At 51.6% G+C, this 27823-nt stretch overlaps 1 protein-coding gene and 1 pseudogene across 1 annotated transcript; both read left to right on the forward strand.

Annotated features, from left to right (window-relative positions):
- Positions 1 to 1143: 1143 nt before the first annotated feature.
- On the forward strand, positions 1144 to 5849 carry LOC104681361 (annotated as a pseudogene).
- Positions 5850 to 6501: 652 nt separating this feature from the next.
- On the forward strand, positions 6502 to 12147 carry MOGAT3 (monoacylglycerol O-acyltransferase 3). The gene is made up of 7 exons (XM_010387395.1): positions 6502 to 6789; positions 7020 to 7127; positions 7231 to 7301; positions 8677 to 8881; positions 9151 to 9325; positions 11485 to 11687; positions 11776 to 12147. Exons 1-7 carry the CDS (start codon positions 6681 to 6683, stop codon positions 11928 to 11930), a joined length of 1026 nt encoding a protein of 341 aa, XP_010385697.1. The 5' UTR covers positions 6502 to 6680; the 3' UTR covers positions 11931 to 12147.
- Positions 12148 to 27823: the final 15676 nt, after the last annotated feature.

Raw genomic sequence — 27823 nt, forward strand, 5'->3', positions numbered from 1 at the left:
GGAGGCTGAGGCAGGAGAATGGCGTAAACCCGGGAGGCGGAGCTTGCAGTGAGCTGAGATCTGGCCACTGCACTCCAGTCCGGGCGACAGAGCGAGACTCTGCCTCAAAAAAAAAAAAAAAATGCAAAAATTAGCCGGGCATGGTGGCACATGCCTGTAATCCCAGCTACTTGGGAAGCTGAGGCAGGAGAATTGCTTGAACCCAGGAGGTGGAGGCTGCAGTGAGCCGAGATTGTGCCACGGTACTCCAGCCTGGACGACAGAGCAAGACTTCGTCTCAAAACAAACAAAAAAAAGCTTTCCACGCTACCCACAGAGGGGTCCATCTGGCGTTGTTCTGGATTCCTGTTGTAACTTAAAGTTTCACAGCATCTGGAGCCCTTGATGTCCCTCCTGCAAATGAAGGAGGAAGATGTCCTTAATTTCCTTGCAGCAGGAACCCACTTAGGTGGCACCAATCTTGACTTACAGATGGAACAGTACATGTATAAAAGGGAAAGTGATGGCACCTACATCCTAACTCTGAAGAGGACCTGGGAGAAGCTGCTTCTGGCAGCTTGTGGCATTGTTGCCACTGAAAACCCCGCTGATGTCAGTGTCACGTCCTCCAGGAATAGTGGCCAGAGGGCCGTGCTGAAGTTTGCTGCTGCCACTGGAGCCACTCCAATTGCTGGCCGCTTCTCTCCTGGAACCTTCACTAACCAGATCCAGGCAGCCTTCCGGGAACCACGGCTTATGTTTATTCACCCCAGGGCTGATCGGCAGCCTCTCACAGAGGCATCTTATGTTAACCTACCTACCTTGCTCTGTGTCACACGGATGCTCCTCTGCGCCATGTGGACATTGCCATCCCAAGCAACAACAAGGGAGCTCACTCGGTGGGTTTGACGTGGTGGATGCTGGCTCAGGAAGTTCTGTGCATGCGTGGCACCATTTCCCGTGAACACCCATGGGAGGTCATGCCGGATCTCTACTTCTACAGAGATCCTGAAGAGATTGAAAAAGAAGAGCAGGCTGCTGCTGAAAAGGCTGTGACAAGGAGGAATTTCAGGGTGAATGGACTGCTCCAGCTCCTGAGTTCACTGCTACTCATCCTGAGGTTGCAGACTGGTCTGAAGATGTGCACGTGCCCTCTGTGACTATCCAGCAGTTCCCTACTGAAGACTGGAGCACTCAGCCTGCCACGGAAGACTGGTCTACAGCTCCTACTGCTAAGGCCACTGGATGGGTAGGAGCAACCACTGAATGGTCTTAAGCTGTTCTTGCAAGAGCTCTTTTTTTGTGTGTGATGGAGTCTCCCTCTGTCGCCCAGGCTGGAGTGCAGTGCCGCAATCTTGGCTCACCGTAACCTCCGCCTACCAGGTTCAAGCCGATTCTCCTGCCTCAGCCTCCTGAGTAGCTGGGATTACAGGCGTGTGCCAGCACACCTGACTGATTTTTGTATTTTTAGTAGAGATGGGGTTTCACCATGTTGGCCAGGCTGGTCTGGAACTCCTGACCTCAGGTGATCCACCCACCTTGGCCTCCCAAAGTGCTGGGATTACAGGCGTGAGCCACTGTGCCCGGCCCTTGCATGGGTTCTTAAGCAACATGGAAATAAAGTTGGTGGAAAATAAACATCACTTTCTTTTTTTTTTTTTTTTTTTGAGAGGGAGTCTCGCTCTGTCACCCAGGCTGGAGTGCAGTGGCCGGATCTCAGCTCACTGCAAGCTCCGCCTCCCGGGTTTACGCCATTCTCCTGCCTCAGCCTCCCGAGTAGCTGGGACTACAGGTGCCGACCACCTCGCCTGGGTAGTTTTTTTGTATTTTTTAGTAGAGACGGGGTTTCACTGTGTTAGCCAGGATGGTCTCAATCTCCTGACTTCGTGATCCACCCGTCTCGGCCTCCCAAAGTGCTGGGATTACAGGCTTGAGCCACCGCGCCCGGCCAAACATCAGTTTCTTTTTTTTTTTTTTTTGAGAGGGAGTCTCGCTCTGTCACCCAGGCTGGAGTGCAGTGGCCGGATCTCAGCTCACTGCAAGCTCCGCCTCCCGGGTTTATGCCATTCTCCTGCCTCAGCCTCCCGAGTAGCTGAGACTACAGGCGCCTGCCACCATACCCAGCTAATTGTAGTATTTTTAGTAGAGACAGGGTTTCACCATGTTGGTCAAGCTGGTCTTGAACTCCTGACCTCAAGTGATCTGCCCGCCTCAGCTTCCCAAAGTGGTGGGATTACCAGTGTGAGCCACCGCGCCTGGCCTTACCTTGACTTTTTTGAGATGGGAGGTTCTCACTATGTTGACCAGGCTGGTGTCGAACACCTGGCCTCAAGTGATCCTCCCATCTAGGCCTCCCAAAGTGCTGGAATTACAGATGTGAGCCTCCATGGCTGACTTGGAATCCCTTTTCTTCCTCCTCTCTAGTCTTCAGGGAAAACCTCCTTTAAGGAGCCTTCCTTCCTGCTAGGTGGAGCTGATTATCTGGTTGGTTACCTTTCCATGGGATTGAGCATCGTTCTGGCCAGAGTTTGGAACCCATCTCACCCTGGGCCCCACTACCCTTGTCCCATGTCCTGTGGATGGCGGTGAGCCGAGTAGGGACAGGAGAAAACACCTCTTGGCAAGTGTTTTCCCACAGACGCCTATGCTGCTCTTGCATGTCCTGGGCCTCAGGGACCAGCCTTGGTGATTAGCAGGTTTTCAGGCTGTTTCGATTCATGCAGGAGCCCTGCCTTTTGTAGGACACCCCATTCAGACCACCTCTCTCCTTCCCAGAGGGTCCTGGTGTGTGTGTGTGTGTGTGTGTGTGTGTGTGTGTGTGTGTGTGTGTGTGTGTGTGTTTTGGTTTTATTTTGTTTTGTTTTTGTTTTTTGAGACAGCCTCTATTGCCCAGGCTGGAGTGCAGTGGTACAATCATGGCTTACTTCCTGCAGTCTCAACCTTCTGGGCTCAAGCAATCCTCCTGTCTCAGCCTCCCAAGTAGCTGAGACTACAGGCATGTGCCACCACACTTGGCTAATGTTTTTTGAGTTTGTTTGTTTTTTTTTTTGGTAGAGATGGGGTCTTGCTTTGTTGCCCCAGCTGGTTGAACTCCCGGGCTCAAGTTATCCTTGGCTTCTCAAAGTGTGCCTTGTTGGTTCCATCTCCCCTTCTTCTGGGACTACATCATGTGAGAAGAGGGGGACCTTGCTGCTGTCTCCCGCCCCACCATCCTCCTCCTGAGGGGCTCTGGGGCCCAGTTCTCTCTTCCCCATGTCCTCTCCGCTCTTCTTTCCAAGTCCCAGGCTTTGGCTGGGTGTAGTGATTCACACCTGTAATCCCAGCACTTTGGGAGGCCCAGGCAAGAGGATCACTTAAGGCCAGGAGTTCAAGACCAGCCTGGGCAACACAGTGAAACCCCATCTCTACACAACAAAAAACAATAGGTCTGAGCCACCGAAACTGACCAGCCCCCTGACCTCTGCAGAGTTCAAACACCTCCCCCAGGCTCCGGGCCACACCCCTGGTCATCTCTGTTGGTCCCATTGATCATAGCCTTGTGAGCCCAGGTAATGATTAGCCCTTCCTTCCCTGGGAGCATGGGCTCCAGTGTGCAGAGCAGGAAAGGGGGCGGAAAATGGGGGCGGGACCAAGGTCAAGGGTCAGGGCCAGTGTGTTGGGCCAAAAGGAGGTGTGCTTAAGAGATGGGGGTGGCCCCTGTGTGACATTCCTCCAGAATATGGCGGCCTCCTCCAGCCTTCTCCAAAGGGGTCTCCAAGTGTTTGCTGTCCTGCAATGGGTCTTCTCCTTCTTAGGGCTGCGTGAGTCCCCAAGGCCTGGGAATCTGGGCAGGGCCCCAGCAGCTGGTGGTCTGTTTTCGTTTACCCCGAGGGAGGAGGTGTAGGGAGGGAGTTTGGGGAGCAGGTGGGATGGAAGGGGGCAGAGGGAAGACCTAGGTTTACACACCTGTACTGTGAGCTCCCCCTGCCCCGTCTTCCAGCCCAGGTGCGCCCGGCAGCCTGGCTCCTTGCATTCCTCGGCCGGGCTTGGATGCTGGTGGTCCTCTACCTGGTCTGGCTCTATCGGGATAGAAACACACCCAGGGCTGGAGGCCGAAGATCTGCCTGGGTTTGCAACTGGGCAGTTTGAAGACATTTCTGTAACTACTTCCCCTTTTGGTGAGGACCTCGGGCAGTGGGGTACTGGGTGCAGTTGGAGCTTCAGAATAGACTCTTGGGACCACCATCTCCCAAACTGCAATCTCACTGTTGGGGTGGGGTGCTCCCCTCTGCTCCCCAGCTGGTTAGAACTGCAGAGTTGGACCCCTCCTGGAACTACCTCTTTGGCTTCTACCCTCACGGGGTCCTGGTCGTGAGAGCCTTCGCCAACTTCTGCACAGAGCCCACGGGCTTCTCCTGCCTCTTCCCGGAGCTCCGGCCACACCCGCTCATGCTGCCTTGTTGGTTCCATCTCCCCTTCTTCTGGGACTACATCATGTGAGAAGAGGGGGACCTTGCTGCTGTCTCCCGCCCCACCATCCTCCTCCTGGGGGGCTCTGGGGCCCAGTTCTCTCTTCCCCATGTCCTCTCCGCTCTTCTTTCCAAGTCCCAGGCTTTGGCTGGGTGTGGTGGTTCACACCTGTAATCCCAGCACTTTGGGAGGCCCAGGTGAGAGGATCACTTAAGGCCAGGAGTTCAAGACCAGCCTGGGCAACACAGGGAAACCCTATCTCTACACAACAAAAAACAAAAACAAAAATTTAGCCAGGTGTGGTGGTACACACCTGTGGTCCCAGCTACTGGGAGGCTTGAGGTGGGAGGATCACTTGAGCCCTGAAGGTCAAGGGTGCAGAGAACCAAGATCAGGCCACTGCACTGCAGCTTGAGCAACAGAGCAAGACTCCATCCCCAAATAAATAAATAAATAAATAAGACCCAGGCGTTGAGTCCCCCAGCTTCTGCCCTCCCCCCAGGTCTGGTCTCCTCTGACAAGGACAGTACTGCCTCAGGGGTCGCCAGGTGTCCGTCCAGGGCCCCTGGAGGCGCTGGTGGCAAAACTCGGAGCACTGAGCTTTCCGATTCGGAATCAGAAGGGCTTCGTTACGTCAGTTCTGGAACTCGGGTGAGGACCCGAGCGTGGCCCGGTGGGGACGCCAGGGATGCCGGGCCGGGGAGGAGGAGAGGGGTGCCACCCGCGGACCCCGGGGCCAGGAGTCAGCCGCGCCCTGCTCCCCCGCGGCCTCCCTGGTGCCTGTCTTCTCCAGGGAGAACGAGCTCTTCCAGCAGTTCCCGAACCCTCCGGACTGGTGGGTGCGGAGGGCGTAGGAGGCGCTGCATCTGCTGCTAAGCGTGGCCCTGCCGCTGTTCCCCGGCCGCCGGGGCCTCCAGCTGTCCTTCCGCGCGCCCACCCGCACTGTCGGTGAGCCCCAGCCTCGGTCCCGCGATTCCTACCCTGTGCCCGCTCCCACCCCGTCCCGCGTTGGTGCCTCGCCACCCACACTGGCCTTTGGCCACCGCGCCAGCCCTGAACTCTGTCCCCGCCGATCCCCGCGGGCGGAAGGGAGAGGAGGAAGGGAGGGGAGGGGGCGGACCGGGGATCCCAGCCCCGATCGTCTCCGGTCCCGCCCGCTGTGAGGGCGGCGATTCCGGTGCAGCAGAGCCCCCAGCCCAGCCCGGCCCAGGTGGACTCGCTGCAAGCTCGCTACGTGGAGCGACTCACGCAGCTCTTCGAGGCGCACAAGGCGCGCTATGGTGTCCCCGCCGACAGGCACCTGGTCCTCACCTAGGCGCGCCCCACCGCCTGGCCTCGCCTGTACCCTGGGTGACTGCGGGTGGGGGAGTGAAATTAAAGACTGGCCGCGGGGCGCGGTGGCTCACCCCTGTAATCCCAGCACTTTGGGAGGCCGAGGCGGGTGGATCACGAGGTCAGGAGTTCGAGACTTGCCTGGCCATCATGGTGAAACCCCGTCTCTATTAAAAATACAAAAAAAAAAAAAAAAAAAGTAGCCAGACGTGGTGGGGCGCCTGTAATCCCAGCTACTCGGGAGGCTGAGGCAGGAGAATCGTTTGAACCCAGGAGACAGAGGTTGCAGTGAGCCGAGATCGAGCCACTGCACTCCAGCCTGGATGACAGAGTGAGACTCCATCTCAAAAAAAGAAAAAAAAGAAGAAAAAAGAAAAAAATTAAAGGTGGGAAACAGACCTACAGCCTATGTGTGTGTATTTGCACAGCGGGGGAGGTCCAGGCAGGGGTGGTGACCTTGAAATTCCTGGAGATGGGGACCAGGCCCTGCCCCCCAACTAGAGGTCAAATAGTCTCAGCAGGGCTCCTGGCCCCTGCCAGCGCCTGGGACCCAATGGGTGGGCTAGCCAGATCACTCTTGTCCACTCCAACAGCAATTCCTGGGACACTCAGGTGTCACCTCTCCCTTGCACACCCTTTACGCCTCCCAGCCCCACCCAGCAGCCAGCCCAGGCTGGTGACTGACAGGAAGTTCAAAGATCAGGCTGAGAAAAAACCCAGAGACATCTGGGGCTCTGAATCCAAAGGTCTCCCCACTCACATACCTGGGGACACACGCTACTCCGGGAGGTGATTTGCGACTTAGCCAGGACCCCAAGGTTGGGCTACTGTATGGAGAAAGTCTGCCCAGGTCCACATCCGAGCCTTCATCGTTTGTCCTCCGGGTTCTGGGGTCCTGCTGGAAGAGGGGAGCTTCTGCAATGGGAGTTGCCACAGCCCCATCGCCCCCCACCACCTCCAAAACCCTACAGAAGCAGCATCTAGAAGCAGTGGGCGCCTACCAATATGTGCTCACTTTCCTCTTCATGGGTGAGAGCAGGGGAGGCACAGGTGCCTGGGGTCTGCCAGGGGAGTAGGCCTTGGAGGGAGAGTGGCTGGGCTGCTGGCTTGCATGCCTAAGAACAATGACCAGGTGACTGGTCTGGGAGAGGGCCAGAGGAGATAGCTTGTTGTTCTGAAGGGGAGGAAGGGAAGGGAGCAGCTGGAGAGAATGATGGAGTTTCAGAAGTGAACTCTTTTCTTCCTCACCCTTCACCCAGGCCCTTTCTTCTTCCTTCTTGTCTTCGTCCTCCTCTTCACATCACTCTGGACCTTCTCTGTTGTTTACTTGGTGTGGCTCTACATGGACTGGGACACACCCAACCAAGGTGAGCTCCGGACAGGGGCCCAGGTAGCCAGAGATGGTGGGGACATGGAGGGTAAGGGGAAGTGGCTCCAGGGGTTCTTCCACCAGTATCTCATTGTCTGCAGGTGGAAGGCGTTCGGAGTGGATAAGGAACCAGGCAATTTGGAGACAACTAAGGGATTATTATCCTGTCAAGGTGATGGGTCACCCTGAAGAAACACTGCTTCCTCCCTCTCCCCATTTCCCACACCTAGGAGCCCTTCCCTGTGCTGGGGCCTAAGCTCCCCACTGCCTAAGCTCAGGCAGGGGACAGGGAATGGATGGTGGTTTTTTGTTTGTTTGTTTGTTTTGTTTTGTTTTTGAGAGGAAGTCTCGCTCTGTCACCCAGGCTGGAGTCCAGTGGCGTGATCGCGACTCACTGCAAGCTCCACCTCCCGGGTTCATGCCATTCTCCTGCCTCAGCCTCCCGAGTAGCTGGGACTACAGGCGCCCGCCACCATGCCCTGCTAATTTTTTTGCATTTTTAGTAGAGACGGGGTTTCACCATGGTAGCCAGGATGGTCTCGATCTCCTGACCTCGTGATCCGCCTGCCTTGGCCTCCCAAAGTGCTGGGATTACAGGCATAAGCCACCACACCCAGCCTTGTTTTAAGACCGAGTCTCCTTCTGTTGCCGAGGCTGGAGAGTAGTGGTGCAATCTCAGCTTATTCCAACCTCCACCTCCTGGGTTCAAGCTATTCTCATGCCTCAGCCTCCCTAGTAGCTGGGATTATAGGCGCCCGCCACCATGCCTGGCTAATTTTTGTAGTTTTAGTAGAGACAGGGTTTCAACATGTTGGCCAGGCTGGTCCCAAACTCCTGGCCTCAAGTGATCCAGCTGCCTTGGCCTCCCAAAGTGCTGGGATTACAGCCATGAGCCACCGCGCCTGGCCTGGGAGTGGATGATGTTCAAGAGTGGGCCCTTGGTGGGGCACCATGGCTCATACCTATAATCCCAGCACTTTAGGAGGCTGAGGTGGGAGGATGGCTTGAGCCCAGGAGTTAGAGGCTGCAGTGAGCCATGACTGCACCACTGTACTCCAGCCTGAGCAACAGAGTGAGACCCTGTCTCTAAAAATAAAAAATAAAAATAAAAAGAGACTGGGTGCGGTGGCTCAAGCCTATAATCCCAGCACTTTGGGAGGCCAAGGTGGGCAGATCACAAGGTCAGGAGTTCAAGACCAACCTGGCCAACATGGTGAAACCGCGTCTCTACTAAAAATACAAAAATTAGCTGGGCATGGTGACACGTGCCTGCAATCGCAGCTCCTCAGGAGGCTGAGGCAGGAGAATAGCTTGAACTGGGACCCAGAGGCAGAGGTTGCAGTGAGCCGAAATCGCGCCACTGCACCCCAACCTAGGCTACAGAGTGAGACTCTGTCTCAAGAAAAACAAAAACAAAAACAAAAAACCTGGGCCCTTGACCCTATCCGAAGAAACTTTAACTCGGAACTCTGTTGGGGTGGAGGGCCCCTCTTTTCAACCGGTGTCTTGCCTTCCGTCCTCCCTTCATCCTGCTCAACACCCCGAAGCTGGTGAAAACGGCAGAGCTGCCCCCGGATCAGAACTACGTGCTAGGCGCCCACCCTCATGGGATCATGTGTACAGGCTTCCTCTGTAATTTCTCCACCGAGAGCAATGGCTTCTCCCAGCTCTTCCCAGGGCTCCGGCCCTGGTTGGCCGTGCTGGCTGGCCTCTTCTACCTCCCGGTCTATCGCGACTACATCATGTCTTTTGGTGAGCCAAATGGGAGGAGGCGACTCCTAACCAGATGTTCCCCAGCCCCTCTGGAACACCCCCGCCCCCCCCCCCCCCCCCCGCCACCATAATAAGTTCCCCACGCAGGACAGGGGCCAGCCTGAGCATTGGCCAGACTTGCAGTGAGAATTTGGGTAGGTTCCCTGCCTTGGAGATGGGGATAGGGGGCTTTAAACTAAAGGCTGGGTGAGGGGCGGGGGTGCCCTGGAGGCAGATGAGGACTACTTTCCACCTCCTCCTGCCCACAGGACTCTGTCCCGTAAGCCGCCAGAGCCTGGACTTCATCCTGTCCCAGCCCCAGCTCGGGCAGGCCGTGGTCATCATGGTGGGGGGTGCGCACGAGGCCCTGTATTCAGTCCCCGGGGAGCACTGCCTCACGCTCCAGAAGCGCAAAGGCTTCGTGCGCCTGGCGCTGAGACACGGGTGAGTGCGCAGGCAGGCCCCACCTGTCAGTTCTCTGCTGGTTTATGCCCTCTCTCAGTCCCCAGACATCTAGGTCCCTGCAGGGGACATCTGGGTGCCCAGAGACCAGCGCCGTGCCCTGCACCGAGGCCCACGTGGGCTCTCCAGGGCATGACTCAATGCCAAACATGGGGTCTGCTTACCCCAGCCTCCCTTCCACCTCCGTGGAGACAAAACCATAATGCAAATAGCAGGGTCCTCTGGCTCAGAAGCCCTGTCTTCCCTCTGTGACCCCATCTCAAAAGCAAAACCTTGTGCTTGTTTCTTTTTTTGTTATTGTTGTTGAGAGGGAGTCTGGCTCTGTCGCCCAGGCTGGAGTGCAATGGCTGGTCTCGGCTCACTTCAACCTCCGCCTGCCGGGTTCAAGTGATTCTCCTGCCTCAGCCTCCAGAGTAGCTGGGACTACAGGCGCCCACCACCACACCGAGCTAATTTTTATATTTTTAGTAGAGATGGGGTTTCACCATTTTGGCCAGGCTGGTCTCGAACTCCTGACCCCAAGTGATCCGCCCACCTCAGCCTCCCAAAGTGCTGGGATTATAGGCATGAGCCACCATGCCCGGCCAGACTTGTTTCTTTACTTGTGAAGAGGGCTGATACCTACCTTGCCACAATGTTGTTATTGCAAAGACTGAAAGAGAAAATGACTATGAGAAGGCCCACTACACAATTCAAGAAGAGTGAGTCCTGGCTGGGTGTGGTGGTTCACACCTGCAATCCCAGTGCTTTGGGAGGCCAAGGCAGGAAGATCTCTTGAAGCCAGGAGTTCAAGACCAGCCTGGGCAATGTAGGGAGACCTCATTCTCTAAAAAAAAAAAAAAAAAAAAAAAAAAAAAAAAAAAAAAAAATTAGCCAGGTGTGCACGCCTGAAGTTTCAGCTACTTGGGAGGCTGAGGTGGGAAGATGACTTAAGCCAAGCAGGTTGAGGCTGCATCGAGCTATGATTGTACCACTGCCCTCCAGCCTGGGCAAGAGAGCAAGGCCTTGTCTCTTTTTTAAAAAATTTAATTTATGTATTTATTTTAAATTTTCTAATTTTTAATTTTTTTAATTTTTGGAGATGGAGTCTCACTCTGTTATCCAGGCTTGAGTGCAATGATGTGATCTTGGCTCACTGCAACCTCTACCTCCTGAGTTCAAGCAGTTCTGTCTCAGCCTCCCAAGTACCTGGGACTACAGGTGCACATCACCACGTCGGTTAATTTTTGTATTTTGAGTAGAGATGGGGTTTCACCATATTGGTCAGGGTGGTCTTGAACTCCTGACCTCAGGTGATACACCCACCTGGGTCTCCCAAAGTGTTGGGATTACAGGCATGAGCCACCGCGTCTAGCTATTTATTTATTTATTTATTTTTTATTTTTTGAGACGGAGTCTCACTCTGTCGCCCGGGCTGAAGTGCAGTGGCCGGATCTCAGCTCACTGCAAGCTCCGCCTCCCGGGTTTACGCTATTCTCCTGCCTCAGCCTCCTGAGTAGCTGGGACTACAGGCGCCCACCACCTCGCCCGGCTAGTGTTTTGTATTTTTTAGTAGAGACTGGGTTTCACCATGTTAGCCAGGATGGTCTCGATCTCCTGACCTCGTGATCCGCCTGTCTCGGCCTCCCAAAGTGCTGGGATTATAGCTATTTATTTTTTGAGAAAGAGTCTCACTCTGTCACCCAGACTGAAGTGCAGTGGTGCAATCTTGGCTCACTGCAACCTCTGCCTCCCAGGTTCAAGCGATTCTTGTACCTCAGCCTCTGGAGTAGCTGGAATTACAGGTACGCCCCTCCACACCTGGCTAAGTTTTATATTTTTGCAGAGACAGGGGTTTCACTATGTTGGCCAGGCTGGTCTCCAACTCCTGACCTCAAATGATCCTCCCCTCGGCTTCCCAAAGTGCTGGGATTAACAGTTGTGGTTAGTCACAAAACCCTCTCTCTAAAACAAAGAAAAAGAACAAGAAAGAAATGTGAGTCCTATCTTCTAGATCTTTCTTTGTAGCCATAGTCATATGCTTTGAATGGCCCTGGAAGGTAGCATCTGGACGTAGTGGGAGGGACTTGCAGCCCCTGGGGGTGCCCATCTCGGAGCAGTCCAGCAGCCTGAGCCCCCTCTTCTCTCTTGCTCCTTCCCAGGGCGTCCCTGGTGCCCGTGTACTCCTTTGGGGAGAATGACATCTTTAGACTTAAGGCTTTTGCCACAGGCTCCTGGCAGCATTGGTGCCAGCTCACCTTCAAGAAGCTCATGGGCTTCTCTCCTTGCATCTTCTGGGGTCGTGGTCTCTTCTCAGCTACCTCCTGGGGCCTGCTGCCCTTTGCTGTGCCCATCACCACTGTGGGTGAGTGCCCACCTCCGGGGGGATAGCCACCAGCCGCTGAGTGGGTATCAGGGACCCCTCGCCCACCTATGTCTCCCTCTCCCTGCAGTGGGCCGCCCCATCCCAGTCCCCCAGCACCTCCGCCCCACCGAGGAGGAAGTCAATCACTATCATGCCCTCTACATGAAGGCCCTGGAGCAGCTCCTTGAGGAGCACAAGGAAAGCTGTGGGGTCCCCGCTTCCACCTGCCTCACCTTCATCTAGGCCTGGCCGCAGCCTTATGCTGAGCCCCTGAGCCTAAGGCACTGAGATCTCCATCCACTGTGGACTCCATGCCTCCAATAAAAGGTAGTTCTGGGCCCAGCGCAGTGCCTCACGCCTGTAATCCCAGCACTTTGGGAGGCCGAGGCGGGAGGATCGCTTGAGCCCAGGAGTTGAAGATCAGCCTGGGCAACATAGTGAGACTTCATTTCTACAAAAATTAAAAAATAATATTGCTAATTAGCCAGCCATGGTGGCATGTGCCTGTGATCCCAGCTACTCGGGAGGCTGAGGCGGACTTGCTTGAACCCGGGAGGTGGAGGTTGCAGTGAGCTGAGATCGCACCACTGTACTCCAGCCTGGGCAACACAGCAAGACTCAATCTTGAAAAAAAAAAAGGCCGGGCGCGGTGGCTCAAGCCTGTAATCCCAGCACTTTGGGAGGCTGAGATGGGCGGATCACGAGGTCAGGAGATTGAGACCATCCTGGCTAACACGGTGAAACCCCGTCTCTACTAAAAAATACAAAAAAATTAGCCGGGCGAGGTGGCGGGCGCCTGTAGTCCCAGCTACTCGGGAGGCTGAGCCGGGAGAATGGCGTGAACCCGGGAGGCGGAGCTTGCAGTGAGCTGAGATCCGGCCACAGCACTCCAGCCTGGGCGGCAGAGCGAGACTCTGTCTCAAAAAAAAAAAAAAAAAAAAGAAAAAGAAAAGAAAGAAAGAAAAAAAAAAAGAGTTGTTAAAGCTATAGTAGGCTGGGTGTGGTGGCTCATGCCCGTAATCCCAACACTTTGGGAAGCCGAGGCAGGTGGATCACCTGAGGTCAGGAGTGCAAGACCATCCTGGCCAACATGGCAAAACCCCCTCTTTACTAAAAATACGAAAAAGTAGCCGGGCATAGTGGCTCATGCCTATAATCCCAGCTACTCAGGAGGCTGAGGCAGGAGAATCGCTTGAACCCAAGAAGCAGAGGTTGCAGTGAGCTGAGATCGCACCACTGCACTCCAGTCTGGGCAACAGAGCGAGATTCCATCTCAAAAAAAAAAAAAAAAAAGGCCGGCCGCGGTGGCTCAAGCCTGTAATCCCAGCACTTTGGGAGGCCGAGATGGGCGGATCATGAGGTCGGGAGATCGAGACCATCCTGGCTAACACGGTGAAACCCTGTCTCTACTAAAAATACAAAAAACTAGCCGGGCGAGGTGGCGGGCGCCTGTTGTCCCAGCTACTCGGAAGGCTGAGGCAGGAGAATGGCATAAACCCGGGGGCGGAGCTTGCAGTGAGCTGAGATCCGGCCACTGCACTCCAGCCCAGGCGACAGAGCAAGACTCCGTCTAAAAAAAAAAAAAAAAAAAGTTGTTAAATCTATAATCGTTCTGGAAGTGAACATGGCCAGGCATGACTCGCCCCCATCCTGATGTGCTGCAAAGCTGCTGCCTTAGATCGGGTATCAGGACGCTGAACTGTCCTCCCAGTGAGAGTTCAGTCTGCAGCATGACCTTGGACAAGCCTCTTCCTTTTGCCTGTTTACTTCTTTGTCTGTAAATAAAGGCATCTGCTTAGCAAAGAGCTGTTGGGCATTGAGGTGGAGTTAGGAGGGAGGATCTGTGGAGGGGCAGGCTTTGAAGAGTGGGCAGGATTTAGGTGGAGGTGAAGTTAGGGTAGATGGCGGAATTCCAAGAGCTAAAGGTAAGAGCAGTCAAGGACACTTAACAGGATGGGGAAATGGTACCATCGCCAGTGAAGGAAAGATAGAGTTAAGAACACAGCTCACGGCCAGGCGCTGTGGCTCATGCCTATAATCCCAGCACTTTGGGAGGCCGAGGCAGGTGGATCATGAGGTCAAGAGATCAAGATCATCCTGGACAACATGGTGACACCCCGTCTCTACTAAAAATACAAAAATTAGCTGGGCATGGTGGTGCTCTCCTGTAGTCTCAGCTACTCAGGAGGCTGAGGCAGGAGAATCGCTTGAACCCTGGTGGCAGAAGTTGCAGTGAGCCAAGATCATATCACTGCATTCTAGCCTAGCCAATAGAGTGAGACTCTAAAAAAAAAAAAAAAAAGACAGCATTTTTTTTTCTTTCTTTTTTGCTCAGTATTTGAGTTTAGCATTTGGCTCAAAATTACAGATGGTTTTGAAGATTAAATGAAGATTAAATCTTAATTAAGATCTAAAGATTTAGAACAAAGACTGGCACAAAATAGGAGCCAGTCAGCATTTGTATCATCATCCTCACCACTATCATCCTTATAGGCATGGTACTGGTAAAGTGAGGGGGTGAGACTAAATGGTCTAAGAGCCCTGGTATGGCCAGACATGGTGGCTCATGCCTGTAATTCCAGCATGTTGGGAGGCTGAGGTGGGAGAATCACTTGAGCTCAGGAGTTTGAGATCAGCTTCAGCAACACAGTGAAACCCCGTGTCTATGAAAAATACTAGAAATTAGGGCCAGGTGCGGTGGCTTATGCCTGTAATCCCAGCACTTTGGGAGGCCAAGGCGGGAGGATCAACTGAGGTCGGGAGTTCCACACCAGCCTGACTAACATGGAGAAACCCAGTCTCTACTAAAAATACAAAATTAACTGGGCATGGTGGCACACGCCTGTAGACCCAGCTACTCACGATGCTAAGGCGGGAGAATTGCTTGAACCCAGGAGGCGGAGGTTGTGATGAGCTGAGATCACGCCATTGCACTCCAGCCTGGGCAACAAGAGCGAAACTCCAGCTAAAAAAAAAAAAAAAAAAACGAAGAAAGAAAGAAAAGAAAAAAGAAAAACACTAGAAATTAGCCAGGTGTGGTGGCTTATGATTGTCATCCCAGCTACTTGGGAGGCAGAGATGGGAGACTCTCTTGAGCCTAGGAGGTCAAGGCTGCAGTGAGCCGAGATCGTGCCGCTGTACTCCAGCCTGGGTAACAAAGCGAGACCCATCTCAAACAAACAAAAAGAGCCCTGGGGTGGTCACAGTATCCTCCGACTTTGGTCGATCCTATTTGCTGGCTGGCTTTGTGTATTCAGGACTTCATCAAGAATAACTCATTGGAATGTAATTGGAATGTCCTGTATTTGCTTCTACCATCCTATAAAATTTATTTGTGGGAAGAATTTTCCCTTTATTGGATGAAAATCTGGGCAGTCCCATGACTTCCCTGGGTCATTCTCAGATAATAAGTTCTACATTCATTTTAAGTTGGAGCATAGAAATGTTTCGTTCAGGCCAGGCACGGTGGCTCATGCCTGTAAGCCCAGCACTTTAGGAGGCCGAGGCAGGAGGATCACCTGAGACCAGGAGTTCAAGACCAGCCTGGCCAACAACATAGTGAAACCCAGTCTCTACCAAAAATACAAAAATTAGCTGGGCATAGTGGTGGGTGTCTCTAATCCCAGTTACTCTGGAGGCTGGGGCAGGAGAATCGCTTCAACCCAGAGGCGGAGGTTGCAGTGAGCCAAGATAGCACCATTGCACTCCAGCCTGGGTGACAGAGTGAGACTCTGTCAAAAAATAAAAATAAATCAGCTCTGGGTTTGAGTAACCTCAGCCTGGATACCCTTGGAGTACAGGCAGGCCTTGACGTGGCCACTTGTCCTTCCCTCTTTCCTGCTGTGGGAGCATTCAACCAGTCACAATCCGGCCAATAGATTTCTCTAGTGGGCACATTTTCCAGACACTGAGGATGGGCTGGGTGTGGTAGTACTCATCTGTCATCCCAGAGTTTGAGAGGCCAAGGTGGGAGGATCGCTTGAGGCCAGGAGTTACAGGCTGAGTCAAGACTGCACCACAGCACTCCAGCCTGGACAACAGAGCACAATCCTGTCTTTTAAAAAAGAGGAAGAAGCAGCAGCGTTCGCAGTGTTATGAGCTCAGCCTGTCGCTTTCTTTCGGGGCTATTCTCTCCTGCCATCCTCCATGTGGCCACCAGAGGGCGGTCTTTACACAGAAGGCAAATCTGTCCCTCTTCCTTGAAGTCCTTGGGAGGGGCTAGCCAGACTCTGCCTACAGGCTGGGTCCAAGGTGCGGCCCCACCCAGAGCAGGCGACCCGGAGCTGCTTGTTCTTGCAAAGCTGGCTGTGTTTCAGCCCTGGGCGTTACTCAGGCTGTCCCCTCCCACCTGAGGGACCCAGCCCCTCTTATCTGGAAGGGAACTTTCAAGACTCAGTTTAGGTTCCATTTCCAAGACACCTTCCCCAACCTGCCAACCTGCCGGGCTGGTCCAGGGCCCTCCTCGCCATCCGCATAGCTCTGCTTAAAGATCTATCACAGGCCGGGCGCTGTGGCTCAAGCCTGTAATCCCAGCACTTTGGGAGGCCGAGACGGGCAGATCACGAGGTCAGGAGATCGAGACCATCCTGGCTAATACGGTGAAATCCCGTCTCTACTAAAAAATATAAAAAACTAGCCGGGCGAGGTAGCGGGCGCTTGTAGTCCCAGCTACTCGGGAGGCTGAGGCAGGAGAATGGCATAAACCCGGGAGGCAGAGCTTGCAGTGAGCTGAGATCTCGCCACTGCCCTCCAGCCTGGGCGACAGAGCGAGACTCCGTCTCAAAAAAAAAAAAAAAAAAGATCTATCACGACCTTCTCCAGCCTGGCCAACATGGCGAAAACCCATCTATACTAAAAATACAAAAATTAGCTGGGCATGGTAACAGGTGCCGGTGATCCCAGCGACTTGGAAGGCTGAGGCAGGAGAACCACTTGAACCCAGGAGGCGAAGGTTGCAGTGAGTAGAGATTGTGCCACTGCACTCCAGCCTGGATGACAGAGTGAGACTCCATTTAAAAAAAAAAAAAAAAATCTATCACGACTTTCTGTGCTTTTTGGTTGTTTGTTTTGCTATTTTGTTTTTTTGACACAGAGTCTAGCTCTGTCACCCAGGCTGGAGTGCAGTGGTTCCACCATTTTGCCCAGGCTGGTCTTCAATTCCTGGGCTGGAGCAATCCTCCCGCCTTGGCCTCCCAAAGTGCTGGGATTACAGGTGTGAGCCACCGCACCTGGCCCTCTGTGTTGCTTTAAAGCAGCAATTTATCCAAAAATTAAATAACTTGAGCATCAATAAGAAAGGCAATTTCAGGCTGGGCGCGGTGGCTCACGCTTGTAATCCCAGCACTTTGTGAGGCCAAGGCGGGCGGATCATGAGGTCAAGAGATCGAGACCATCCTGGCCAACATGGTGAAACCCCGTCTCTACTGAAAATACAAAAATTAGCTGGGTGTGGTGGTGTGTGCCTGTAGTCTCAGCTACTCAGAAGGCTGAGGCAGGAGAATCACTTGAACCTAGGAGGCGGAGGTTGCAGTGAGCCGAGATTGCGCCATTGCACTCCAGCCTGGCGACAGAACAAGACTCCATCTGAAAAAAAAAAAAGAAAGAAAGAAAGGCAACTGCATTGGATTGAAACACATTAAACATGCTTCAATCCATGGGTTCTCTTTTTTTGAGACGGAGTCTGGCTCTGTTGCCCAGGCTGGAGTGCAGTGGCACAATGTCGGCTCACTGCAACCTCCACCTCCTGGGTTCAAGCAATTCTCCTGCCTCAGCCTCCCGAGTAGCTGGGACTACAGGGATGTGCCACCACACCCAGATAATTTTGTTTTTTTGTTGTTGTTTTTTGTGGAGACGGGGTTTCACCATGTTGGCCAGGCTGGTCTCGAATTCCTGGCCTCAAGTGATCCACCTGCCTTGGCCTCCCAAAGTGCTGGGATTACAAGAGTGAGCTACTGTGCCCAGCCAACAAGAGCGAAGAGGCTGACCAACATGGCAAAACCCCATCTCTACTAAAAATACAAAATTAGCTGGGTGTGGTGGCTCATGCCTGGAATGCCAGCTACTTGGGAGGCTGAGGCAGGAGAATCACTTGAACCCGAGAGGCGGAAGTTGCAGGTGAGCCGAGATCGCGCCATTGCACTCCAGCCTGGGCAAGAGCGAAACTCCGTCTCAAAAAATCTCTCTCTCTCTCTCAAAGTTTTGGAATCTGGGACGTCCAAGATCAAAGCACCAGCTGAAATGGCGTCTGGAGAGGGTTCACTTCATCACAGGTGCCATCTTCTCGCCCTAACCTCACACGGAGAAGGGAGGAGGGTCTCTCTCAGGTCTCTTTTTTAAGGGCACTGTGCTATTATCTATATATCCATTTATAGATCCTATATATGGGTCTGAGGTTCTTGGCTCATAACTCCCAAAGCGCTTGTTATTTCCTAAGTAACTAAAACAATCAGCCCTTCTCTTGTTAGAGTAGTTGGCCTATGTCCTCAATTCCCGAAGCAACTTCGGAACAGCCTCAGAGCAATAAAAGTGAAAGACGGTCTTTTGTTAGAACGTGGGGGCACTTTTGACCTCAGAAGCAGGCTTCAGAAAACACAATCTCTCTGTCTCTGACCTCCTCCTGGCCTCCTCTCTCCTGCTCCTTTTTCTCACCTAGGCAGGCCATAGAAACTAAAAATATACTGGAATCTTCCCCCGCCGTTCTGTCTGAAGCTGGTTATTAAGAGATGCTCTGACCTACCTTGTCCGCTTGTGGGTTATGAGACCCTCATTTCAGAAGGGGTCCTGCCCCATTCCCTGGAGGAAGGAGCACTACACAGAGAGAGGCCGAGGAGAATCTGAACAGACAGGCCTGGCTGGGTTTTCCCACTCAGTCTGTTAGTATTAGGTCGTACCCCTTTTGTCCAATCACATTTCTTTCTTTCTTTTTTTTTTTTGAGACAGAGTTTTGCTCTTGTGTTGCCCAGGCTGGAGTGCAATGGCGTTATCTCAGCTCACCGCTACCTCCGCCTCCCAGGTTCAAGCAATTCTTCTGCCCCAGCCTCCCGAGTAGCTGGGATTACAGGCATGTGCCACCACACCCGGCTAATTTTGTATTTTTAGTAGAGACAGGGTTTCGCCATGTTGGTCAGGCTGGTCTTGAACTCCCGACCTCTAGTGATCCGCCCACCTCGGCCTCCCAAAGTGCTGGGATTACAGGTGTGAGCCACCGCACCCGGCTTTCAGTCACATTTCCACACAGGTGTCAATCATGCCTATTCAAGGAAGCCCCATAAAAGGCCCAAGAGGACTGGGTTTGGTGAACTTCTGGATAGGTGAAAATGTGGAGGTTCTTGGAGGGTGGTGCACTCTGGGAGGACATGGAGTTCCAAACCCCACTCCCCGTTCCTCACCTTAGGCACATTTTCAACTGTATAGTTTTGTTTTCTTTTTTCTGAGACAGGGTCTCACTCTATCACCCAGGCTGAAATGCAGCCTCCGCTTCCCGGGTTCAAGTAATCCTCGTGCCTCAGCCTCCCAAGTAGCTGGGATTACAGGCATGTGCCACCACGCCTGGTTAATTTATATATATATATATATATATATATATATATATATATTTTTTTTTTTTTTTTTTTTTTTTTTTTTTTTTTTGAGACGGAGTCTCGCTCTGTCGCCCAGGCTGGAGTGCAGTGGCGAGATCTCAGCTCACTGTAAGCTCCGCCTCCCGGGTTTACGCCATTCTCCTGCCTCAGCTTCCGGAGTAGCTGGGACTACAGGCGCCTGCCACCTCGCCCGGCTAGTTTTTTGTATTTTTTAGTAGAGACGGGGTTTCACCGTGTTAGCCAGGATGGTCTCGATCTTCTGACCTCGTGATCTGCCCGTCTCGGCCTCCCAAAGTGCTGGGATTACAGGCTTGAGCCACCGCGCCCGGCAATTTTTATATTTTTAATAGAGATGGGGTTTGGCCATGTTGGCCAGGCTGGTCTTGAACTCCTGGCCTCAAGTGATCTTCCTGTCTTGGTCTCCCAAAGGGCTGGGATTACAGGCATGAGCCCAGCTCTGTTTTCGTTTGTTTTTGTTTTTGAGACAGGCTCTCACTCTGTCGCTCAGGCTGGAGTGCAGTGGCACCATCACAGCTCACTGCAACCTCCGCCTCCCTGGCCCAAACGATCCCCCTGCTTCAGCCTCTCAAGTAGCTGGGACTGTAGGCTTGCACCACCATGCCCGGCTAATTTTTTTTGTAATTTTTGTACAGACAGGGTTTCATCATGTTGCATAAGCTGGTCTCGAACTCCTGAGCCCAAGTAATCCTTTCTCTTTGGCCTCTCAAAGTGCTAGGCTTACAGACTTGAGCCACTGCCTCCAGGCAATCTGTATCCTTTGTTTTTGTTTGTTTGTTTGTTTGTTTGTTTTATTTTTAGAGATGGGGTCTTGCTATGTTGCCCAGGCTGGTCTCGAATTCCTGGCCTCAAGCAGTCCTCCCACCTCAGCCTCCCAAAGTGCTGAGATTACAAACATGAGTCACCACACCTGGGACATCTGTATCCTTTGTAATATCCTTTATAATAAACAGGTGATATAAGTGAGTGATTCCTTGAGTTCTGTGAGCCACTCTAGCAAATTAATCGAACCCAACAGGGGGTCATGGGACCCCCAGTATATAGCCAGTCAGTCAAAAGTGCAGGTAGAATGACCTGAGGCTTGTGAGTGGCATTGGTAGTGAGGGACAGTCTTGTAGGACTGAGCCTCCACCTGTGGGATCTGTCACTACCTCCAGGTAGTGTCCAGATTGGACTGGGTTGAGACATCAGGCTGCAGAATTGATTGCTTACTTGGTGTGTGGGGAAAAAAATCCCACACATTTGGCCACAGGAGTCTCTTTTTTAAATTTTCCTTTCCCTCCTTTTTCCTTCCTTCCCTTCTTCCCCACCCCTGCCTTCCCCTCCCTCTCTTTCTCTCCTTCTTTCTTTTCTTTTTTCCTTTCTCTCTTCACTGAATCTCGATCTGTCACCCAGTTTGGAGTGCAATGGTGGGATCTCGGCTCACTGCAACCTCCACCTGCCGAGTTCAAGCAATTCTCCTGTCTCAATTTCTCAAGTACCTGGGATTACAGGTGTATGCCACCACGGCTGGCTAATTTTTTTTTTTTTTTAGATGGAATCTAACTCTGTTACCCAGGCTGGAGTGCAATGGCCTGATCTTGGCTCACTGCAATCTCCGCCTCCCAGGTTCAAGCCATTCTCCTGCCTCAGCCTCCTGAGTAGCTGGGATTACAGGCATGCACCACCACGCCTGGCTAATTTTTGTATTTTTAGTAGAGACGGGGTTTCACCATGTTGGCCAGGATGGTTTCGAACTCCTGACCTCATGATCTGCCCGCCTTGGCCTCCCAAAGTGGTGGGATTACAGGCATGAGCCACCGCTCCCGGCCCAGCTAATTTTTAAAATTTTAGTAGAGATGGGTTTTTACCATGTTGGCCAGGCTGGTCTCGAACTCCTGATCTCAAGCAATCCACCTGCCTCGGCCTCCCAAAGTACTGGGATTACAGGTGTAAGCCACCGTGCCCAGCCTTAATTTTCTTTTAATCCATAGGTTTCCTCTCCATCTCTCTCTGTCTGTTCTTCCAACTTATTTGTGGAAGAAATGAGATTGTCCTGTAAATTTTCACTGCAACCTCTACCTCCCAGGTTCAAGGTATTCTCCTGCCTCAGCTTCCCAAGTAGCTGGGATTACAGGTGTGCCTCACCATGCCCAGCTGATTTTTGTATTTTTAGTAGAGCCAGGGTTTCACCGTGTTGGCCAGGCTAGTCTCGAGTGATCCACCCGCCTCAGCCTCCCAAAGTGCTGGGATTACAGACATGAGCCACCACACCCGGCTAAAATTATATATATTTATCATATACCAAGTGATGCTTTGAAATATGTATTCTCTCTGATTTTGTGTATGTTAAATATTCTCTAGATAAAAAAGTGTTTTTGTTTGTTTGTTTTTGTTTTGTTTTTTTTTAGATAGGATGTTGCTCTGTCACCCAGGCTGCAGTGTGCAGTGGCATGACCAGGGCTCACTGCAGCCTTGACTTTTTGGGCTCAAGAGATCCTCCTACAACATCCTCCTGAGTAACTGGGACTGCAGGTGTGCACCACCACGCCCGGCTAATTTTAAAAATTTTTTGCAGTGACAGAGTCTTGCTGTGTTGCCCAGGCTGGTCTAGCCTAGGCCAGGCATGGTGGCTCACACCTGTAATCCCAGCACTTTGGGAGGCTGAGGCGGGTGGATCACCTGAGGTCTGGAGTTTGAGACCAGCCTTACCAACATAGACAACCCCGTCTCTACTAAAAATACAAAATTAGTCGGGCATGGTGGTGCATGCCTATAATCCTAGCTACTCAGGAGGCTGAGGCAGGAGAATCACTTGAATCCGGGATGCGGAGGTTGCGGTGAGCCAAGATGGTGCCATTGCACTCCAGCCCGGGCAACAAGAGTGAAACTCTATCTCAAAAAAAAAATAATAATAATTAATTTAATTAAATTAAATAATAAAAAATCAAACTGTATTTTTTTTTTTTTTTTTTTTTTTTGAGACAGAGTCTTACTCTGTCATCCAGGCTGGAGTGCCGTGGTACGAGTTTGGCTCACTGCAAGTTCCGCCTCCTGGGCTCTCGCCATTCTCCTGCCTCAGCCTCCTGAGTAGCTGGGACTACAGGCGCCCACCACCACACCCGGATAATTTTTTTGTAGTTAGACATGTTTTCACCATGTTAGCCAGGATGGTCTCGATCTCCTGACGTCGTGATCCGCCTGCCTCGGGCTCCCAAAGTGCTGGGATTATAGGCGTGAGCCACCGCACCTGGCCCAAAACAGTGTATGTTTAATAGCCAGCTAAAGTGAGCTACTTGTAAGAAGAAGTGGAATTAACCAGGCCCTTAGAAGATGACAATAATGCTTGCTGAATAAATGAGCAGACATTGTAGCCAGTATTGGTTTATGTGCATGGGAAAGAGGAAGCTGACGACTGGGGGAGCACAGATGTGAAACTTCACGTACATCCAAGCACAATAGTCACACTTCTAACCTTCAGAAGTGTAGTGTGAGGCTGGGCTGTGGACTGGTTTGGGATTAGGATACTGAGAATCAGGGTGCACAGTGGCTCATGCTTATAATACCAGCATTTTGGGAGGCCCAGGTAGGCGGATCACTTGAGATCGGGTGATGATTAACATGATGAAACTCTATCTTTACTAAATGTGATGAAACATGTGAGATCAATATAATGAAACTCTGTCCCTACTTAAAAAAAAAAATAGCTCGGTGTGTGGCAGGTGCCTGTAATCCCAGCTACTTGAGAGGCTAAGGCAGGAGAACCCGGGAGGCAAAGGTTGCCATGAACTGAGATCCTGCCACCATGGCACTCCAGCCTGGGCGACAGAGGGACAGAGGGACAGAGGAAGATTCTCAAAAAGAAAGAAAGAAAAAAAAAACAGGCCGGGAATCCAAGGTGGGCAGATCACTTTAGGTCAGGAGTTCGAGACCAGCCTGGCCAACATGGTGAAACCCCATCTCTACTGAAAATACAGAAAAAAAATAGCTGGGTGTGGTCTCAGCTACTCGGGAGGCTGAGGCAGGAGGATGGCTTGAACCCAGGAGGCAAAGGTTGCAGTGAGCCAAGATGTCACCACTGCACTCCAGTCTGGGCAACAGAGTGAGATTCCGTCTCAAAAACCAAAACAAACAAAAAACAGGGACACCAGAGTCAGGTTTTGTCTTTACCTCAGGTCAACTGGGTGACCTGACATAAGTAATCTGTCTGGTCTCACTGTCCCCAACTGCAGACATAGGCTGGAGGCATTCATGCATTCATAAATACGAATTAAGCATCTACTATGTGCCAAGAACTGAACTAAGTACCTAAGTACCAGCGGCATAAAAATAACTATGACATCATCCCTGTTCTAAAAGATGTTTATAGCCTGGCGTGATGGCTCACACCTGCAATCCCAGTACTTTGGGAGGTCCAGGTGGATGGATGACCTGAGGTCAGGAGTTCGAGACCAGACTGACCAACATGGTAAAACCCCTTCTCTACTAAAAATACAAAATTAGCCAGATGTGGTGGTGTATGCCTGTAATTTAAGCTACTTGGGAGGGTGAGGCAGGAGAATTGCTTGAACCCAGGAGGCAGAGGTTGCAGTGAGTCAAGATAGCACCATTGCACTCCAGCCTGGGCAACAAGAGCGAAACTCTGTTCAATAAATAAATAAATAAATAAATAAATAAATAAATAGTTTATAGCTGGGTGTGGTGGCTCACATCTGTAGTCCCAGCACTTTGGGCCGAGGCGAGAGGATCACTTGAGGCCAGGAGTTCAAGACCAGTCTGGGCAACATGGTGTGACTCTGCCTCTACAAAATTTTTTTTTTTTTGAGACAGAGTCTCGCTCTGTCGCCCAGGCTGAAGTGCAGTAGCCTCATCTCGGCTCACTACAAGCTCCGCCTCCCGGGTTTACGCCATTCTCCTGCCTCAGCCTCCCGAGTAGCTGGGACTACAGGCGCCCGCCACCTCGCCCGGCTAGTTTTTTGTATTTTTTAGTAGAGACGGGGTTTCACCGTGTTGGCCAGGATGGTCTCGATCTCCTGACCTCGTGATCCGCCCGTCTCGGCCTCCCAAAGTGCTGGGATTACAGGCTTGAGCCACCACCGCGCCCGGCCCTACAAAATTTTTTTTTTTTTTTTAATTAGCCGGGCGTGGTGGTGTGCATCTGTGCTGCCAACTACTCGGGAGGCTAAGATGGGAGGATCGCTTGAGCCCGGAAGTTTGAGGTTGCAGTGAGCTGTGTTTGTGCCACTGCATTACAACGTGGGCAAAAGAGTAAGACCTTGTCTCCAAAAATCAAACAGTTCATAATCACGTGTAGTGATTTTCCCTCTTTCTCTTCTTGTCTGATTCCTGAAGCTCCTGTGGGTGTTCCTCGAGCCCTGACAGTCCTGCCTGCAGAATAAACAAGAGGCTTCAGTTATGCCTGAATTCCAAAGTACAGGCTGTTATACACCCCATGTGAGAATCGCTGCTCCAGTTGGCTGGATAATAATACCTACCGTCAATTGAAATGTTGTGCCAGGAATGCTCTGCCAGGCACTTTACACACATTACTTTATTTAATCCTTACTGGAAGTTGGGTGCTATGTCCTCTTTGAGACTGAGAAAGCCGTGACTTTATGACTCACCAGGAGAGTGTGGCATCTCTGATATTTGCCTTGTGGGATGATCTAGATTATTCCTTTTAGTCTATCATTCTGAGTAAGCCTTTTAGGCGCTCACTGGCTCTGTGACTTGGGGCGGGGGGGGGGGGGGGGGGCAATTACTTAACCCTTTCATCTCTGGTCTCCTTCCTTTGTCTGCAAGAGGAGCTGATTGTGAGGGTTGTAAAGCATACAAGGTATTGGCCAGAGGTGGTGGCTCATGCCTGTAATCCCAGAACTTTGGGAGGCCAAGGTGGGAGGATCACTTGAAGCCAGGAGTGTGAGACGAACCTGGGCAATGTAGCAAGACCCCGTGTCTACAAAAAATTTAAAAAATAAACTAAAAAGTGAAAAAAGCATATGAGGGATCCAGGTTCAGGTCATTTCCTGTAAATCATTCACATCTTTTATTTCACTGCTCTCATCACAGCACAGATGTTCCATAGATAGCTGGAGACAGCCTGGGAGGTCAAGACTTGTTTTGTAGATTAGGGAATTGTCAAGAGAGAGAGGTCACTGGATAGGGTGTGATAAGGGGGATGGCAGAAGACTTAGCATTGATTTCACAGTGGGACAGGGAGAAGCGGGGTCTAAGAGGAAAACACTCAAAAGCAAAAATCCAGAGGAAGAAGTCTTCACCAGAATCCTGAGATGCCAAGGCTTTCAGCTTGCTGAGTATGAAGATTCAAGGTGGCTTATTATGGCCTGGAGAGATGGCTCATGTCTGTAATTCCAGCACTTTGGGAGACCAAGGCAGGAGGATGGCTTGAGGCCAGGAGTTCAAGACCAGCCTGGGCAACATAGCAAGACTCTGCCTCTAGAAAAAATACAATAATTAGCTGGGTATGGTGACATGTGCCTGTAGTCTCAGTTACTCAGGGGGCTGAGGTGGGAGATCTCTTGAGCCCAGGAGTTTGAGGTTGCAGCGAGCTATGATTGTGCCACTGCACTCCACTTCAGGCGAAAGAGCAAGATCCTGTCTCTTAAAAAAAAAAAATTTTTTTTTTGAGACTGGGTCTCGCTCTGTTGCCCAGGCTGGAGTGCAGTGGCACCATTTCGGCTCACTCCAACCTCCACGTCCTGGGTTCAAGTGATTATCCTGCCTCAGCCTCCAGAGTAGCTGGGATTACAGGCACATGCCACCATACCCAGCTAATTTTTGTATTTTTAGTAGAGAAGGAGTTTTGCTATGTTGCCCAGGCTGGTCTTGATCTCCTGACCTCAAGTGATCCACACGCCTTGGCCTCTCAAAGTGTTGGGATTACAGGCGTGAGCCACGGCACGCAGCCTATCTCCAGTATTAATGGCACTAATACTTGATTGGTGCTTTATTCTCTCTCTCTCTCTATATATATATGTATGTATATATATGTATATATGTATGTGTATATATGTATATATGTATGTATATACACACACACACGTAGATACACATATATATACACATATACATATAGATACACGTGTATATACATATATACGTGTGTGTGGGGGGGGAAGAGAGAGAGAGAGAGAGACGGGTCTCCCTCTGTCACCCAGGCTGGAGCATAGTGGCACCTTCAGAGCTCATTGTAACTCCAGACTCCAGGGCTCTAGCGATCCTCCCGCCTCAGCCTCCTGAGTAGCAGGGACCACAGGTGCATGCCACCGTGCCCGGCTAATTTTTTTATTTTTGGTAGAGACAAGGTCTCACTATGTTGCCCAGACTGGTCTCAAACTCCTGGCCTCAAGAGATCCTCCTGCCTCGGCCTCCCAAAGTGTTGGCATTACAGGCCTGAGCCAGGAGGATCACTTGTGGTCAGTAGTTTGAGACCAGCCTGACCAACATGGAGAAACCCAGTCTCTACTAAAAATACAAAAATTAGCCGGGCGTGGTGGCGCATACCTGTAATCTCAGCTACTCGGTAGGCTGAGGCAGGAGAATCTCTTGATCCCGGGAGGCGGAGGCTGCGGTGAACCAAGATCAAGAGACTGCACTCCAGCCTGGGCAACAAGAGTGAAACTCCGTCTCAAAAAAAAAAAAAAAAAAAAAAAAAAAAAAAAAAAAAAAAAATTAGCTGGGCGTGGTGGTGCAGCTACTCAGGAAGCTGAGGCCAGAAAATCGCTTGAACCCGGGAGGCGGAGGCTGCAATGAGCCGAGATCGCGCCACTGCACTCCAGCCTGGGCGACAGAGGGAGACTCCGTCTCAAAAAATAAATAAATAAATAAATAAATAAATAAATATAATAAAATAAAATAAATCCTATGGGATCTAGTCCACAGCTTTCTCAGAAGCTACTTTGCCCTTCTGTAAAATGGCTAAACAGTCCCCCCTCCCCTACAGCGTTATGAAGATTAAGCTACAGTGCTTAGTAAACATTCACCACATCACCACCAGTACTGGGTACAGGGTAGTCCTGGAACCGAGGCCAGCCACTCCAGGGCTCTCTCCTCTCAGCCAGATCTCTCCTCCATCCCAGAGTAGGCCGCCTCCCTGCATCCTCTGAGCACTTAAGAAGCCGAAAGCCACTTGTTCTCTTGCTGAGAGGGAAACCGGCTCTCCTAGATGTCTGAGAATGAAGCCTGGAACAAGATGGCTTTCCATTGGCCCAGTGAGCGGTTTGGAGGCGGGACTTACAGTGACAAGTTGCTTCTGAGTGGCTAGGATTAAGGGGAGGGGCCGAAAGTTGGGAAACGTTTGATTCTGATTGGCTGATGGAATTGGAAGTGTGTGAGTGTTGGACCAATCCAAGAGTTTCTATTGGTGGAAGGTGTGGCTTCTAGCGAAAGGGGCGGGATTAGCACATGATGGTCTCTCCCTTTGGCCACTAGTGATTTTTTCCTTGAAATCTGTAACTTTTTGAAGTTCTTTCCCATTGTGAAGCATATGGCACCTTAACTGCAATCTGCAGTTTGGTGAGACGCAGTGTGTTAGCCCTT

Source organism: Rhinopithecus roxellana, chromosome 6, assembly GCF_007565055.1.
Source record: "Rhinopithecus roxellana isolate Shanxi Qingling chromosome 6, ASM756505v1, whole genome shotgun sequence".
Lineage (NCBI taxonomy): Eukaryota > Metazoa > Chordata > Mammalia > Primates > Cercopithecidae > Rhinopithecus > Rhinopithecus roxellana.